The sequence below is a fragment of the Stylophora pistillata genome, chromosome 6 (assembly GCF_964205215.1).
Source record: "Stylophora pistillata chromosome 6, jaStyPist1.2, whole genome shotgun sequence".
Lineage (NCBI taxonomy): Eukaryota > Metazoa > Cnidaria > Anthozoa > Scleractinia > Pocilloporidae > Stylophora > Stylophora pistillata.
Genome location: NC_142524.1, coordinates 10,419,015 through 10,434,871, shown reverse-complemented (window position 1 = coordinate 10,434,871; position 15,857 = coordinate 10,419,015). Strand labels below are relative to the sequence as shown.

General features: G+C 38.3%; 2 protein-coding genes across 2 annotated transcripts; both read left to right on the top strand.

Annotated features, from left to right (window-relative positions):
• Nucleotides 1–34: 34 nt before the first annotated feature.
• Nucleotides 35–7,283, top strand: LOC111341506 (ubiquitin-protein ligase E3A). The gene is made up of 8 exons (XM_022948489.2): nt 35–1,776; nt 2,096–2,325; nt 2,688–2,751; nt 3,936–4,160; nt 4,312–4,432; nt 4,935–5,221; nt 5,557–5,727; nt 6,255–7,283. The coding sequence occupies exons 1-8, from the start codon at nt 85–87 to the stop codon at nt 6,660–6,662; spliced, it is 3,198 nt and encodes a 1,065-aa protein (XP_022804224.2). The 5' UTR covers nt 35–84; the 3' UTR covers nt 6,663–7,283.
• Nucleotides 7,284–7,931: 648 nt separating this feature from the next.
• On the top strand, nt 7,932–15,792 carry LOC111341504 (L-2-hydroxyglutarate dehydrogenase, mitochondrial). Its single transcript, XM_022948488.2, has 11 exons — nt 7,932–8,125; nt 8,490–8,623; nt 10,221–10,372; nt 11,112–11,243; nt 11,855–11,968; nt 12,816–12,870; nt 12,955–12,992; nt 13,133–13,297; nt 13,980–14,137; nt 14,579–14,710; nt 14,954–15,792. The coding sequence occupies exons 1-11, from the start codon at nt 8,046–8,048 to the stop codon at nt 15,147–15,149; spliced, it is 1,356 nt and encodes a 451-aa protein (XP_022804223.2). The 5' UTR covers nt 7,932–8,045; the 3' UTR covers nt 15,150–15,792.
• Nucleotides 15,793–15,857: the final 65 nt, after the last annotated feature.

Below are 15,857 nucleotides of genomic sequence, written 5' to 3'. Positions count from 1 at the left end.
CATACTCCGAGGGAAGCCTCTGACCATTGTTACAGTCGTCACGGTAACGAAATGGCGGCGTATTTGTTCTGGAATTACTGACAGATGACTAACGTTAAAACGTCTTCGAAAGTGGAAAAATTTACAATTAGAAGGCTACGTTCAAAAGACTTCGAACTTTTTCATGTTTTTGATTTTAGGTTAATTTCCTTTTGTTTTTTCGTGGAGGAAAACGAGGTGCACAGCCTTGAAATGGACGAAGTTTTGGGCGGTCACGCAGTAGTCTCAGGTAGGCCTCCGAAAATTCCAATGGCACATTCAAAAAGACATTCTCTGCAGTCTGGGGACTCCATAACTAAGTTCAACAAGCTGAAAAAACATGCTAGCCAACCAAAGCTTCGAAAAGATGTTCTCAGCGGATCACTGGCAAGCTTAAACTTGGACAGCTCGCGAAGATTTTCCAGTTTGGCGCAACTTAATGTACAGTCACTGAAAGCAAGCGCAAAGACTTTGAGTGCCAGTAATCTGGCCGCTATTTCAGACTCCAATCTTTCTCTGAAGGAAGCAATGCCGCAGCGAAGCTATGATCAACCGAACTCGTCCTACGCCGACGCCAAGAGCCATTTTGAAGAGCTGGTGAAATGTTATTTTCGACAGCTCACGAAAGGCTGTGGAGACGAGAGCTGTCAAAACAAGTTTTGTTTCTCCAACAAAGGGGGAGTCAAGCTCGCCCCTGATGTTGCTGGTATCATGAGTATAGAATTAGCCACAAGAAACAAACAATACATTTGTACTCCCAGTAACCAAAAGACAGGACCTTTGCCGGCCAAGCTGTTCGAAGGGGAAGCAAACAAACCCAGGCCTTTTCTTCACTGTTTATTTTCAACCACCCCGTTCCAAACACTTTTCCAACCATTTTCGCAGAGGAGAAATTCTGAGAAAAGCTCGAACTTTTCGACCAATGTAAATGAATCAAAGAGGCTTGGGGAAAATCAAGTATCAAGTTCTAGGAATAAAGTTAAGGACAGTGTTGTGGACAAGGAAACACCTGTTGCTTCTGGTGGTAAATCTCTAGTTTCTGAGGAAGTTAGTAAGAAAGTAACTCATTTGCAAACAGTTGAAGTCAAAGAGGAACCAAAAAGACATGTTTTTAATCTTGACACAGAATTTTCCAAAGTTAATATGTCAGGTAATCTAATGTCTGATCATGCCCTTCCTGGAATGCCACCAGAATTGTTCAGCTCAAATAGCTCACTAAATGAAGTCATAGACTTAGAAGAGTTTGAAAAAGAGTGTGCCCTTGAAATGTCATCTGGTCACATTCAGGAGTTCTCGTTAACTCATCTAACACTACCAATGTTGGAATCCTCGGCTGAAAACTACAATCAATGCAAAGATGCAGCTTTTCTCATAAACACTATCAGGACAGTGTTTACTTCATCCAAAGCTCTGAATGATAGTTTTAGGACTGCCAAAGGGGAACATCATGATTCTCTGGATGTCCCTGCTGTAAGAGAAGCATACAAACTCCTTTTAAGTTTAGAGCCTCAGCATACATTTATTCAGCCATTTTTGAATGCCTTAGAGATTCACCTCACAAAACTGAACACTTTGGTTATAAACTCGGACGAAGTTGCACAGCTGGTCATTTTGATGGAGAATCCACTTGTACAAGACTCTCAAGCACTCTTGTGGAAAATGTGCTTGGTGCTAAGTAATCTACCAGTTGATTCAAGGAAAGCTTTGATCAAGATTTTATCCTATTATGATATGGATTCCTTCAAGCACCTTCTTCAGGTATGTTGAGCAAAGAGGTTTTTGTTTTGGCTGTAGCTCTGAGAATTACAATAATATGCGTACATGTAGGATGTATTAGAGATATTACTTGTCTCTTTTTGCTGGATCATTAATAGGGATATACATGTAATAAGTTGAACCTCTCAGAGACAATTTTTATTTTGCTGTGGCAATAGCAAAAAATACTTGCTCAGGTTATCTCCCCTTGACAATTCAGCTCAGTTCTGTGTTGTCTTTTTTTTTTTTTTGACAGTATTAAATTGGTGATTGATACTCTTTCAGTATTAAATCATTAACATATTATTTCCCCGACCATCAGGTTTTCCAAGCATATTTTAGCAGCCTTGTGTCACTGGGTCAGTGTAGCAAGCCACGCCTGCTAGAAGCTTGTAAAACTTTAGCCATACTCTATGACACCTGCTATCAACTCAACAAGAAAAGAAAAGAGAAATTTGTCCCTCTGTCTGACTTTTACAATGAAGATCTCTCACTGAAAATGGATTTCAAGAAAGAATATGAGCACTGGAGAACTCTGCAGGAATCTAATAGGTACTTGCTAAGTGTGATGCAATTGCTGCTTTTTTAACCCTTTCACTCCCACAATCTCATTACTAATTCTCCTAACTGTCTGTCATTCAATTCTTATGATATAAGTCTAGAGATTTTGGTATTGGATCAACTTGTTGTGATTCTCCTATTTTATATTTTTCTTTATTCTCATCACTTGCCTCTTGGATTTTATATTGATATTCAAAGGAGAAATTGTCTTGGTCACTCATGGAAGTTATAGGATGAAAATAAAATTCTTAATTGATTCATACAGTATTAGAATGTTTATGTAGTATAACTGACTGACATAAGAAAGTGATATATAATAATCATGGAAAATTCTGTTATTTTTTGTTTTCCAGATTGCACAGTGGTCAAAAATTATCTATCCTTGATTTTCCATTTCTACTTGACCCAACTTCAAAGGTAACTTGAAACCCAGTGACATGATACTGTAAGCATGATCTGTTAGTAAATTATAAGAGACACAACACATCAGTTTATAATAGATGTGATCAGCATCTAGATTCTCCCAATGGTTTCACCCCTGGATCAAGTGTTAAGGTCAGGAGAATAAAGGAAATGATCACAAACTCAAAAAGCTCTTGATTGTCAGACAAATTCTCCTTGTCCAGTACCACAGGAATTGTAAAGAGGACAGTATGGAGAAAGTGAATGCTAATGTTTGGGTGTGAAGGGTCAGATGTGTTTCAGGTCAAATTATTTTATACGTCTTCGATGTAGGTACAATGCCCAAACAACATATGGATCAAACTGTGCCAAATTCTTTTTAACCTGAAGTTTATCTTTATTTTAAACAGTGGCCAACATATCTGAACTTACAACGAGTCCCTATACGTAGAGAGCTGCACTCATCAGACTGTATTTGACTACAGGTTCCTTTAGAAAAGGGGACCTTTCAAGACACCTCGGCCGTTTTATTTAATAATCTACCAAAGGAATTGAAAACCTGTGATGACTTGCATATTTTTACATTGCGTTTATTTTAAATACTTGAAAAAAACCGGGCGAAGGCATGCCTTTAGTAATTTTTTAATTAGTTTAATTTTAAGTGTATACAGACTGGAATGTTTTGCTGTTTTAACTTTATGATTGTAAATGTTAAATAGGTTTTAGTTGATTCTATAAGGTATTTAGTTAGTTAGTGACAGGTGAAGAGTGGAAACACTGTTAATAAACCCTTTACCTTCTACTTAATTATTTACTTCTTACTTACTTACTTACTTACTCACTTACTTACTTGGTACTTACTTAGTACTTACTTACTTACTTGCTTGCTTACTTACTTACTTACTTACTTGCTTACTTGCTTACTTACTTACTTACTTGCTTACTTACTTACTTATCTAAGGGGGGGAAGGAGGTTTTTTAATTTGGTTGTTGTATGTATTGATCAGTTACAACAGAAAGTTTGGAATATTTCCTGATACCTAATAGTTTCAACCTACTTTGTTCAAAAATCATTTTGCCGTACAGAAAATGATTATAGTACTATACAGTACACATGATTTATCCTCCTATTTTTGTCATATGATTTTGTGTTTCCATGGGAACAAGCACTAATTAAGTCCTGCATTTTCATAATTCAGGTGAGAGTTCTGAAAATTGATGCTGTGTCACAGATGAGAGTGGAGTATCAAAATGCAATTGTCCATCAGGCCCGTGTGCAACAAGCACAGAGACTGTGGGAGGAGGCACAAAAGAAAACCAATGAGTTGGAAGATGCTGTCAAATCTGCTATGTGTCCATTTCTTGTACTGGAAGTTCGCCGAGATAATTTGATTGAGGATACATTAAATCAGATCAACCTCAAGGTAATTGCCTTAATTGTTTTCTTGTGGTAGTGTTTTTATGAAATAAATGGAGTAATGGAACCCTAACATTTGGTCACCTCATTTATTAAGACCACTGAAAATTTTGTATGCATTAATACACTGTTCCATTTTATTTTTTCTCCAACTGCAGGAATTTGACTTGAAGAAACCACTGAAGATTAAGTATGTCGGTGGAGGAGAACAAGGGCTAGATATGGGAGGACTGCAAAAAGAATTCTTTCACATGATCGTCGAAGCTATCTTTGATCCTGGTAGATATGGTTGTACATGTACCCTGTTTGTTTCAGTCACATTTTAACTACTTTTTCTGTTTCTAGCTGTTGGAATCAGTAACATGATGACTCACTCACTTCCGGAATAGAGTTTGTAAAGCTGACATTTTGAGCACTAGCTCTTCATCACAGCCAAAGATGAAGGGCTTTAGAAACATTTTGATAAAACCAAATTTTCTTGAATGATTGACCTCTACTGATTCAGCACCACAGTTTCTTTAGAAGCTAACCCCCTTTATTTCATTTACTGGCTGGCTGCCTGATGCCTCGACTGATTGACTCACAGACTGGCAAATTAATGGACTTTATGACTCACCCCCACCCCTGATCCTTTAGTTTGAAGTGACAGGAAAAAAAAAAAAAAAGAGCAAAACCACCAATACAGATTGATGATGTGTAGAAAGTGTATTTTATTTACCAGTAGGGTGGGGTTTGTTACAATGATGGTTTTTTTTTGTGCTTTCTCTTCCCTTTTATCCAGGCTATGGGATGTTCACTAACATTGACGAAACACATTGTGTTTGGCTAAACAGCTCTTCTCTTGAATCAGAGAAGGAATTTGAACTGGTTGGAATTCTTCTTGGCTTGGCAATTTACAATGGTATCATATTAGATGTGCACTTTCCTCTTGTGATTTACAAGAAGCTTCAAGGAGAGAAATTGGACCTACATGATTTGATGAGCATACAGCCTTCTCTTGCCAGAAGTTTAATGGAGTTACTGCAGTTCGAGGGTGATGTAGAGGACACATTTTGCTACACGTTTCAGGTAATGCTGAAAGTATGTAATGTTTTCTCTTTACAAGAGAAGCTTGTGACAATTTCGCGTTAGACTACTTGCAGGCCCGCTATACTAGTGGATTCCGTCACGTTTGTCGATTTAAAAGCAGTCAAGGAGCACCAGGGAACGTTGTACTGATGCGAAGCGCGGGAAGAACGCGCGTTAGCCAAGTCACGATAGTTTCTGATTGGTTAAAGATTGTGAATCTTTGCGTTGATTGGTTTAGATTTTGTACAGAATCATTACTAAGTGTAATAAGCAGTTTGTAACAGTTACAGCCGCAGCCGAAATTAGGACTTACCTTTTCTGTAACTTTTTTACAGGTTTCTTCTAGTGAGTTCGGAAATCTTCAAAGTATAGAACTTCTACCAAACGGCGAAAACATTTCTGTTACAAATAACAACAGAGAGCAGTTTGTCTCTCTGTATGTTAATCACCTTCTTGTCCAATGTATTGAGAGGCAGTTCCAGGCATTTTCACGAGGATTTCACAAGGTATGTAGTTATTTGAGAGAGAAAAAAGTTGTTTATGACCAAGAAAATTAAGCCACATGAGTAGTCGAAGGAAGAAGGTAAAGTCAGAAGTCGTCGAAAGGAATTTCAGCTATCTTTTTTTCTTAGATCCATCCTACTTAGACAACATTTTGTCGCTTTAAGCATCGTAAACAATCAGAAAGGCCTACAGCAAAATGTTGTGATGTAAATTTATCACAGAAATTTTTCAAGTTTTTTTACCTCGGCTAGAGAGCTTTTCGACTAAGTATCTTAAAACCAAAGCCAAAGTAATCACAACAACCAATCAGAAGAAAGGGAAATATCTCAGGCAGCCAATGAGAATTGGAGGTAAAAACAAGCAAACAGCATGACGCTCAGGAAAAAGGGGGAGACACAATTCCCTATCAGTTTTAGCTTTGAATTTGATTGTTTGAGAGAAAGTGGCGCGAGTCTTCTGAACCAGTCACAAAGCGAAGTGAATTTTTTCTTTTTTCATTTTTTTTGTTTGTTTTTTTGTTTTGTTTCAGGTATGTGGAGGCGAAGTGCTGACACTATTTCGTCCTGACGAGCTGGAACTTCTGATCTGTGGGTGCCCTGTGATTGATTTTTACGAGCTTGAAGTGGCAGCCACTTACGAAGAAGGTTACAACCACAGTCATCCCACAATCACACTGCTGTGGAAAGTTGTTAATGAGATGACTCTGGAGCAGAAGAAAGCGTTTCTCATGTTTGTCACTGGTAGTGACCGAGTGCCCCTCAAAGGGCTAGTTAATTTGACTTTTATCGTGCAGCGCCATGGAGAAGACTCTGACAGACTTCCGGCAGCTTTAACGTGTTTTAACAGGCTTCTTTTGCCTGAGTACAGCACTAGAGAGAAGCTGAAGGAGCGTTTGATCGTGGCAATTGAAAATTGCAAAGGCTTTGGACTGACCTAGATTTAATAGTGCTTGAGTGACAGTTGTGAGGCGAATTATTGAATCATGGAGCCAATCACAAACTTTCGCATTTTGTACAGGTCATCAAAGCTCTGACTACGTGCAAATTAGGGTAAACTGTAAAAAGTGTTTCAAATGTGTGTTTTAAAAATAGAGAATTAGTTATGTGTGCAAGGTCGTGTATTTTTTAAAATGTAATATATTGATAGGTTTACAACGATGTTTTGTAAAAATGAAAGTTTTCTTAATGTGAATGAAGAATATCTCTGTGCAAAGTTGTTATACGTTTATTTAACAATGCCTTCGTCACCCGTTCTTGATAATTAATTTTTTTTTGTTACTCTTTTTCTTTTCCAATCAACGGTGAGGACAAGTTGTCGAGCAAGAAACATAATTTATATTGTAAAATATGCAAATAGTAAATTTGTAAGTTACTGCTTAATACAACAGATAAATTTCTACTTTTTCAGAAGACAAGCAATTTTTTTACTTTTGATTTTACGATGAACACTTTTCTCTTGAGAATTCCCGAACGAGCCTTTAAACTTTTTTGATCGTGTTGCATTCTTTGTAAACACTACTTAGGAAATGCCTCAAACAATAAATGTATTTTTTTCCAGATTTGAATGTAAGTTTGTCAATGTATTTGACATTTTTTCTTAAGTTTTTGATATAACTGATCTCTTTAGTTGAGTGCTTCGTGACAATGGATTAACAGAAAGATGATGAAACACATACCCTAACGAATTTTCCTTAGTTCTTATCTTATCCATAGTTGCTCCATAACAATGATTGCAATGCGGTCACTTACAAGGTGACCATGGGTCGCTCAGTAGGAAATCTTTTTAGTATTATATTGGACAACCCTCCAGAGTTTGATACGATGATACATGAGGTTGATTCCCCTTCACCTAGAGCACTCTTGGAACGCTCTGAGGATACCAAGTCAGATCGAACCAAAATAACTCGTGAACAAGAATGGCATTGTCAAAACTTGCAACTGATAATACTGATAACCGTCCCGGCTTTGGTCACGGCCAATGTTTGCGCGCAAACAATTTTTCGAATTAATTATCTTTCGACATTCATTCTGGTCGCTTCTTTCCTTCGGCTCAGCTTCACCTATCTTCGAGTTCGTCCAAGTATTTTCTTTCTAGAGCCTCTTTTAAGAACGATTTTTAGGATGACTTTTAGACTTTTCTTATATTTCACTTCATTTGTGCCTACATTTTCCATTCTCGTACCCAGGCTATGACGAGAGAGAACGCCTGACTAAATTTGACGAAAGTTGACACACATTTAGGGAGCTGATGGATTCCCTAATGGGTTCGCAGTCTTGAAATAACGATCATGTAAATTCGCTTATTGCTACCATATATTAAGATGCTTGGAAGAGGTAACTCCATTTTAATACGAAACCTCAGGAAAACGACAAGTATTGTTTTCAGACATCGGATGCAAAGGTAACTCGATAGTACTTGGACGTCTAAAGTATTTATGATAAATTCAGCGATTAAGCCGAGCTTAAAAGCGAAAAAATGAAGTAGCAGTTTTGTTTTGAAGATGATAAGTTTCAATAGTTCATTTTGTTTTTCATCGAAGCAACCAATCGGGAACAGTTGTTAAAAATTATGAAGACTTGAGGAACGCATTAGGACTTATTAGGGCTCGAGAAACCGGCGAATATCCCGAACGTTAGAAGGAATTGGACAAGGTTTTGATAATGGATTGCAAAGGATGTTCTTGAATCAGTTCGGTAAAATTCAAGCTGATACAAAAAAAAAAAAAACAACTGTTTCATGGCTCCTTAAATTCTGATTTTCACAGATGTATTGCCACTCAGGCATCATATGATGTGGTTGTGGTTGGAGGGGGAATTGTTGGTCTGGCGACAGCGAGAGAACTGATCCATAGACATCCCACACTGAAGCTTGCTGTTGTAGAAAAAGAGAATGAGTTGTGTAAGTGTAAAAAAATCACTCACTGCTGATCAAGATTTCTACACAGCCCCATCCCTCATTATGTATACAGTTCTTGGATAAATAAAAAAATTGCGAAAACAATAGATTGCCTTTGGAGCTACAGCTTTGTTTTAAAGTAGTATGGGACGTATATGAGAACGATCCTTCGCAGTAAAGCACTATTTGAGCAATAGTGAAAATCAGACCTGAAGAAAATTTCAGGCCTGTACGGGATTCGAACCACTGACCTCTGCGATACTAGTGCAGCGCTCTACCAATTGAGCTAACAAGCCAACTGGGAGCAGGCCATCAAATTAATTCGACATAAACCCGTAGATGATAAATCAAACAACAACAAACATATGAAACATATGTGTGAACTGCGGTTATGAGACGTATATGAGAACGATCCTTCGCAGTAAAGCACTATTTGAGCAATAGTGAAAATATAGCGGTCTCATAACCGCAGTTCACACATGTTTCATATGTTTGTTGTTGTTTGATTTATCATCTACGGGTTTATGTCGAATTAATTTGATGGCCTGCTCCCAGTTGGCTTGTTAGCTCAATTGGTAGAGCGCTGCACTAGTATCGCAGAGGTCAGTGGTTCGAATCCCGTACAGGCCTGAAATTTTTTTCAGGTCTGATTTTCACTATTGCTCAAATAGTGCTTTACTGCGAAGGATCGTTCTCATATACGTCTCATAACCGCAGTTCACACATATGTTTCATATGTTTGTTGTTGTTAAAGTAGTATGGGGTTATAAGGAAAATATCTTTCCACACTCCATTTTTCATGCTCTGCACATCATCAAGCAATTTAAAGGATACTTAATTTGTAAAATGTCAATGTCCCAAAGGGAGGTACTGGGTGAATCAGTTTTGTTGTTAATTATAACATAACCATAGTAAAGTGCACACTCTGATTGGTCAATTCAGCGTCCCCCATTTACCCATGGGTGTACGCTGCTGATGTGAGCAAATGCAAAGACAATTTTTCCACATGCACTTGTATTTTCTGGTCACGTAAGATTTGTTAAATAAAAGGGAACTCTTTAGCTACAATGTATCAATGTTATGTTATAAAACAAATGGTAAACACCACAGCATACACTATTGAGTTATGGATGCACTTGGGAGGTTTGCTAAGCACTCAAGAAGCTAGAGTCGCTCTCGGCTATCGCCTCAAGCGACTCTAACGTTTGTTTCGTGCTTAGCAACCTCCCACCTGCATCCATATTTCAATAGTGTATGCTGTAGTGTTTACCATTTGTTAAATGGGATTGGTTATCGGCAGCCTGATTCAAGCACTTATGAGACTGTGTAAGTGTCATGCTTGTAATTAGACATTGTGATAGAAAAATTCACATTTTACTACTTTTTAGTGGGATGATGTGTCATTTGTACATTCTCATATCTTGTTATTGTGTTCATTTAAAAAAAGATGGACTTCTTTTGTTTTTTCCCTTTCATAAATGATGAAACTCCACCTGTAGCCAGGCACATTTTTTTAAGCTCAAGTGCACATATATTGTCCATTAAATTTACACTCAGATATTAAATTTACAATTAACATGCTTTTCTTCTGTGTGTCTAGCTGTTCATCAATCAGGAAAAAACAGTGGAGTCATTCACTGTGGTATATACTACACCCCAGGCTCCCTGAAGGCTAAATTGTGTGTGGAAGGACTGGACCTGAGCTACAAATACTGCGATGAAAAGAATATCCCCTATAAGAAGTGTGGAAAAGTATGCTTTTGATGTTTGAGAAATGATAAAGACTCAGAAAATCCCTCATTTTCTTGGTTTTTATAACTAATATGTAGCCAAGGATGAAAAGGGTACTAATTTTGTCTTTTTGTTTAACCTCTCTACATGGTAAGATCAGTATGCTTTATTCGCCATACTGTTCTCTATACATTTTCTATTGTATTGACAAGGAGAATTTGTTTTATTAATAATCAAGAGCTTATTTAGTTAGTGATCATTTTCTCCATTCTCATGACCTTTGTGAGTAATTCAGGGATGATATTGGAAGAAGAAATTAGATGTGAGACATTCCTAGGGGTTAAAGGCCTAGAGGTGTCTACTCTGCCAGACCAAAACATGTCAACCTAGCTTGATTGATTCTGTATCTGGCAAAATCCTCTTTTGCAACAGTGATAGGGAGAGGGCTTGTTTGTTTGTTTTCTTGGTTGTGTGTCCATCCATTCATTCTTTCACCTTGTTTCTCTAACTTGTAGTTTATTTGTGTTCACAGGTGATATAGATATTTTTATTGCCTGGTGAATGTTGTTCATTTATTCAATATTTACCGATACCATATTTATTCTAGCTGTCATATCTGTCTCATGTAATAATTTTCTTTTTTTCTGAATGGTATAAATATTTTTCTGGATCTGCACTTTGATTTGCTATCATTGCTTGGAATGGAATGACCAAAAAAAAAAAAAAAATCACCAACTTTCATCTTTACTTCAATCTATAGATAATTGTAGCTGTGGAAAAGAAGGAGCTACCTCAACTTGAAAAATTATATCAAAGAGGCCTAGAAAATGGGGTAAAAGACCTGAAAATCTTAGACTCAAAACAAATCAAGGAGGTTGAACCATATTGTGAGGTCAGTATCCCCTCACCTGAGTGATTAAAATTAAAATTTATAACATAACCAAAGTAAAGTGCGCGCTTTGATTGGTCAATTTAGCGTACCCCATTTGCCCATGGGTGTACGCTGCTGACGTGAGCAAATGCAAAGACTATTTTTCCGTGCGCGCTTGTTTTTTCTGGTCACGTAAGATTTGTTAAATGAAAGGGAACTCTTTAGCTACAATGTATCAATGTTATGTTATAAAACAAATGGTAAACACCACAGCGTACACTATTGAGTTATGGATGCACTTGGGAGGTTTGCTAAGCACTCGAGAAGCTAGAGTCGCTCTCGGCTATCGCCTCGAGCGACTCTTACGCTTCTTTCGTGCTTAGCAACCTCCCGCGTGCATCCATAACTCAATAGTGTACGCTGTGGTGTTTACCATTTGTTAATTAGTGCACTAGGGCATCTTTTTCTCTTCACGTTAACAATATTGGAACACTTTTTAGTGTACAAACATTGTTTTTCTGATCGAGAGTTCTAGTAAATTTTTTTCCTTAGCCTCTTGTCTTCATTTGCTACAGAATACCTAATAGTGGAAGAGAAAATTTATATGTTGTGTTTGGTGAATTTTTTTTAAGGGTGTATCTGCCATCTTATCACCAAATACTGGGATAGTTGATTGGGCAGAGGTGGCGCGAAGTTATGGAGAAGACTTCAAGAAGGTGGGCGGGGATATCTATACTGGTTATGAGGTAAGAAGATATGCTGGACTGTATTTGCTAATTATTGCAACATGCTTTTGACCCTTTAAGAGTGACTAGCATCTGGTATCTTCTCCTTACAATATCCCTCCCTGAATCACAAATTAAGGCCATGAGAATGAAGGAATTGGTCACCAACTATAAAGGCTCTTGATTGTTCAACAAATTCTCCTTGTCAGCACCTTAGGAAATGTGTAGAGAACAGTATAGAAAATATGCATACCAATGTTAGGGTGTAAAGAGTAAAGCCTATCTACAGTTGTGCTGATTTTAAGGTTTTCATTGTTTTTGCTCGTGGATATGGAAGCATTGGAAATATGAGCAGATTTTGTGGCTTTAGCATGGCCTTAAAAGCCTAGGGAGAGCATGCATCTCATCAAAATGGTAGATTGATTATTAAACATGGCGGATGGTGGATCAATTTGGGTGGACTTTAGTGGGTATGACACTCATTACTGTTTCATGAATCACAGGATCATTGGCTTTTGATGCAATCACTTTGAACCTAACTACATTATGCACATATGCACAAAGAAACCACAAGTTCTCCATGATGCCACTTTGATTTCAGTTGACTGTTACAGTAAGGTATAAGAAAAATTGCATAGTTGGTTGACCCTGTACACCCTAACACCAGTATATATTTTCTCCCTACTGTTTTCCATACATTTCCTAGGTTGCTGACAAGGAGAATTTGTCTAACAATCAAGAGCTTCTTTGGTTGGTGATCATGTCCTTTATTCTCGTGACCTTATTTTGTGATTCAGGGGTGATATTGTAAGGAGAAATAAAATGCTAGTCACTCTAAAGGACTAAAAGGTTAATTTGCTCATTTTAGGTTACAGATTTCACTTGTAGTCCTGAAAGCAGTCGATCTCAGGAAAAAGAAGCAGGTAATATTTGAAATTAGTACAGATCTGTACAAATTTGCCATGCTAATACAAAATGCTGAGTTTTAGCAACTTTTTTTTTGGCAGGTCACACTCATCCTGTTACAGTACTTGGAAAGAATGTTGTAAGATACTGCCTTTTCCTCCTTCTTTTTTTCATGCGTTCACATTGTGAACATCATTATATTCACAAAACTATTCACCTAACAGAGATGGAAGCATATGCATTGCGCATACTGCATATGAATTTTTTATTCCTTCCCAGTCTCCCCTTAGTTGCCGCTATGTTGTGACATGTGGAGGCCTGTACTCAGATCGCCTGGCAGAGAAGTCTGGTTGTGAAAGTGATCCAAGAATTGTTCCATTCCGAGGAGAATACCTGAGGTTAAAAGATGAGAAGAGTCATTTAGTTAAGGGAAACATCTATCCAGTGAGTTCCAGTGGCTAATGGTACTAAATCAATCTAAAATGAAGAATTTTAGAATTCTATCTGGAAAGTGGACCTTGCCTGACATTTTTTCAATGAATGAACTGTTCTGGTCAGTAAGTTCTGACATATGGAAGTGCTTTTTTTTTGTCTTAAAATTTTCCAATGGTTGAGTGGTTGAAAGATTTGAATTAAGAGTGGTAAAGGGAAGAAGTGTTAATCCCTTTTACCTTAACATCAGTATGCATATACTCCATACTGTTCTCTATACATTTTGTACGGTACTTACAAGGAGAATTTGTTTAACAATCAAAGCTTTTTTGAAATAATTTGGATATATCAACAAAGTTGAAATGGTAAATTGGCCGTAACGATTACAAAAGCTGACGTTTCGAACGTTAGCCCTTCGTCGCAGCGAATAGAGGAATTGTGGGTTGTGTGTGCTTTTAAAGGCAGGCAAGCATTTTAAGAGCTTTTTAAAGCTTTTCTGAGGTTTATTCTCGTGGTTCTCATGAATGATTCAGTCGCATTACTGTAAGAAGAAATTAGATGCTGATCACTCTGTTGAGTAGTGGCAGATAATGTCCAGGGAAGCTCAAGCACCAGTCCTTCTCATGGCTAGCTAAGGCCAGTTTACACAAGTCTAGTAGACCCCACTTATTTGATTAATTTGATGTTTTTCTAGGTACCAGACCCCAACTTTCCTTTCCTTGGGGTCCACTTTACTCCGCGAGTTGACGGTAGCGTGTGGCTTGGGCCTAACGCTGTTTTAGCATTTGCCAGGGAAGGATACAAACTTACAGATGTCAATATGAAGGACTTGGTAGATGCCCTGGGTTACCGGTGTGTATGCTTTCCTTCTTTTCGTGCAAATTTCGCGTCATTTTTTTCCATCGACATTACGGAATGCAGCATCCTTAAGACCTTAAAACACAGTAATTTCGTCTGATGAAATCAATTGAGGAGTTTGTGGAGCACTCCAGGTCGCTCTCGGCTGTTCCACAAGCAACTGACGCATCTTTTATGCCCCAAATATCGATTAACTTTTCAGTAGGCAAGTCCTCCACATTGTTCCCTATACATTTCCGATTGTACCGACAAGGAGAATTTGTGTAGGAAACGGCTGCTTTAGTTTGTGAACATTTCCTTTGATGTCGTGACCTCATTCGCAGGTGATCATGTAAGGAGAAATAAGATGCTACGCGCTCGTAGAAGTCAAACGTTTAACGCACGCTGATGAATGAACCAACTCCGAATTAACCAATGAATTTTTTTGTTTTCTAGGGGTCTAAGAAAACTTATGTTTAAGTACTTTACGTTTGGTGTCGGGGAGTATTATCGTGGTATCATCATATCTGCTCAAGTTAAACAGCTTCAGCGATACGTTCCGAGCCTGAAATTTGAAGATGTTGAGAGGTGAGAGACACTGAAAAACAAGAATAACGCTGATGAAATACCGCCTGTCATTAATGACACCCAATCGTTTCGTGAAATCACGTTTCTACCGCGTCTCTCTCTCGCGCTTCCTACTCCCCGCGCGTTTCTTCCACGCGTATTCTTCTTCCTTGCACTCGACGTCTTTACTTTACCTCTTATCGTTTTTCAATGATCCAAATCAGAACTTGTCAAAAATCTGTCTTTTTTCTCAACCAATCACAGAGGACCAGCAGGAGTTCGTGCCCAGGCTATGGACCGTGAAGGAAATTTGGTAGACGATTTCGTGTTTGACGGAGGAGTAGGGGACATAGGGAGCCGAGTGCTGCATGTCAGAAATGCACCCTCTCCTGGGGCCACTTCTTCTCTAGCTATTGCAAAAATGGTCGCCGAGAAGGTCCAAGATCGTTTCCATTTGTAAGGACTCAAGAAGTCGAAATAATAATTTTGATGATTGCGTAAAATAATACAGTTCCGCTCGAAGACCCTGCAAAGTAAAACTCAATTAGACTTAAGGACTAGTTACTATCGCAGGGGGTCAAACTCTTTTTTTATTTTTGAGGTGGGGAGCACATAGTTTCCAGGGGGGATGGAGTGGGGATCCGTCGTCGCCAACAAGAGTATAACGGTGGAACTAAAGAAAATAGATTTCCAATAGCCCATTTCCGAATTACCCTTGGCCTTATTTTCAAAACGAGTCCTGGTGCTCATCCTTTCATAGCATAATTAGTTTTCATTCACATGCAAATTAAACTCATTTTCACAAGGATGGTTGAGCACCAGGCCTCGTTTTGAAAAAGAGGCCAAGGGTAATTCGGAAATGGGCTATTAACTGACCATGATGGGAGGGGGGGGGGAGATCACAAAGATATCACACAGCCGCGTTGGGGGATCAGAGCAATTTTATTGTGGCGAAACTAAGATCCTTCGGCTCACACCCCAACCAGCCAAGCCCTCAGGCGATGAATAATAGAGAGATTTAACACTGCGTTTACGTGAAACTGAGTGAGCTGTAAGATTGACCACGTGACCTTGTTTTTCCCAAAATATACGAACTTCATATATTCATTGTATCTGATTTATCACTTTTACGGATTTATTACGAATCAACTTAACGGCCTGCTCCCAG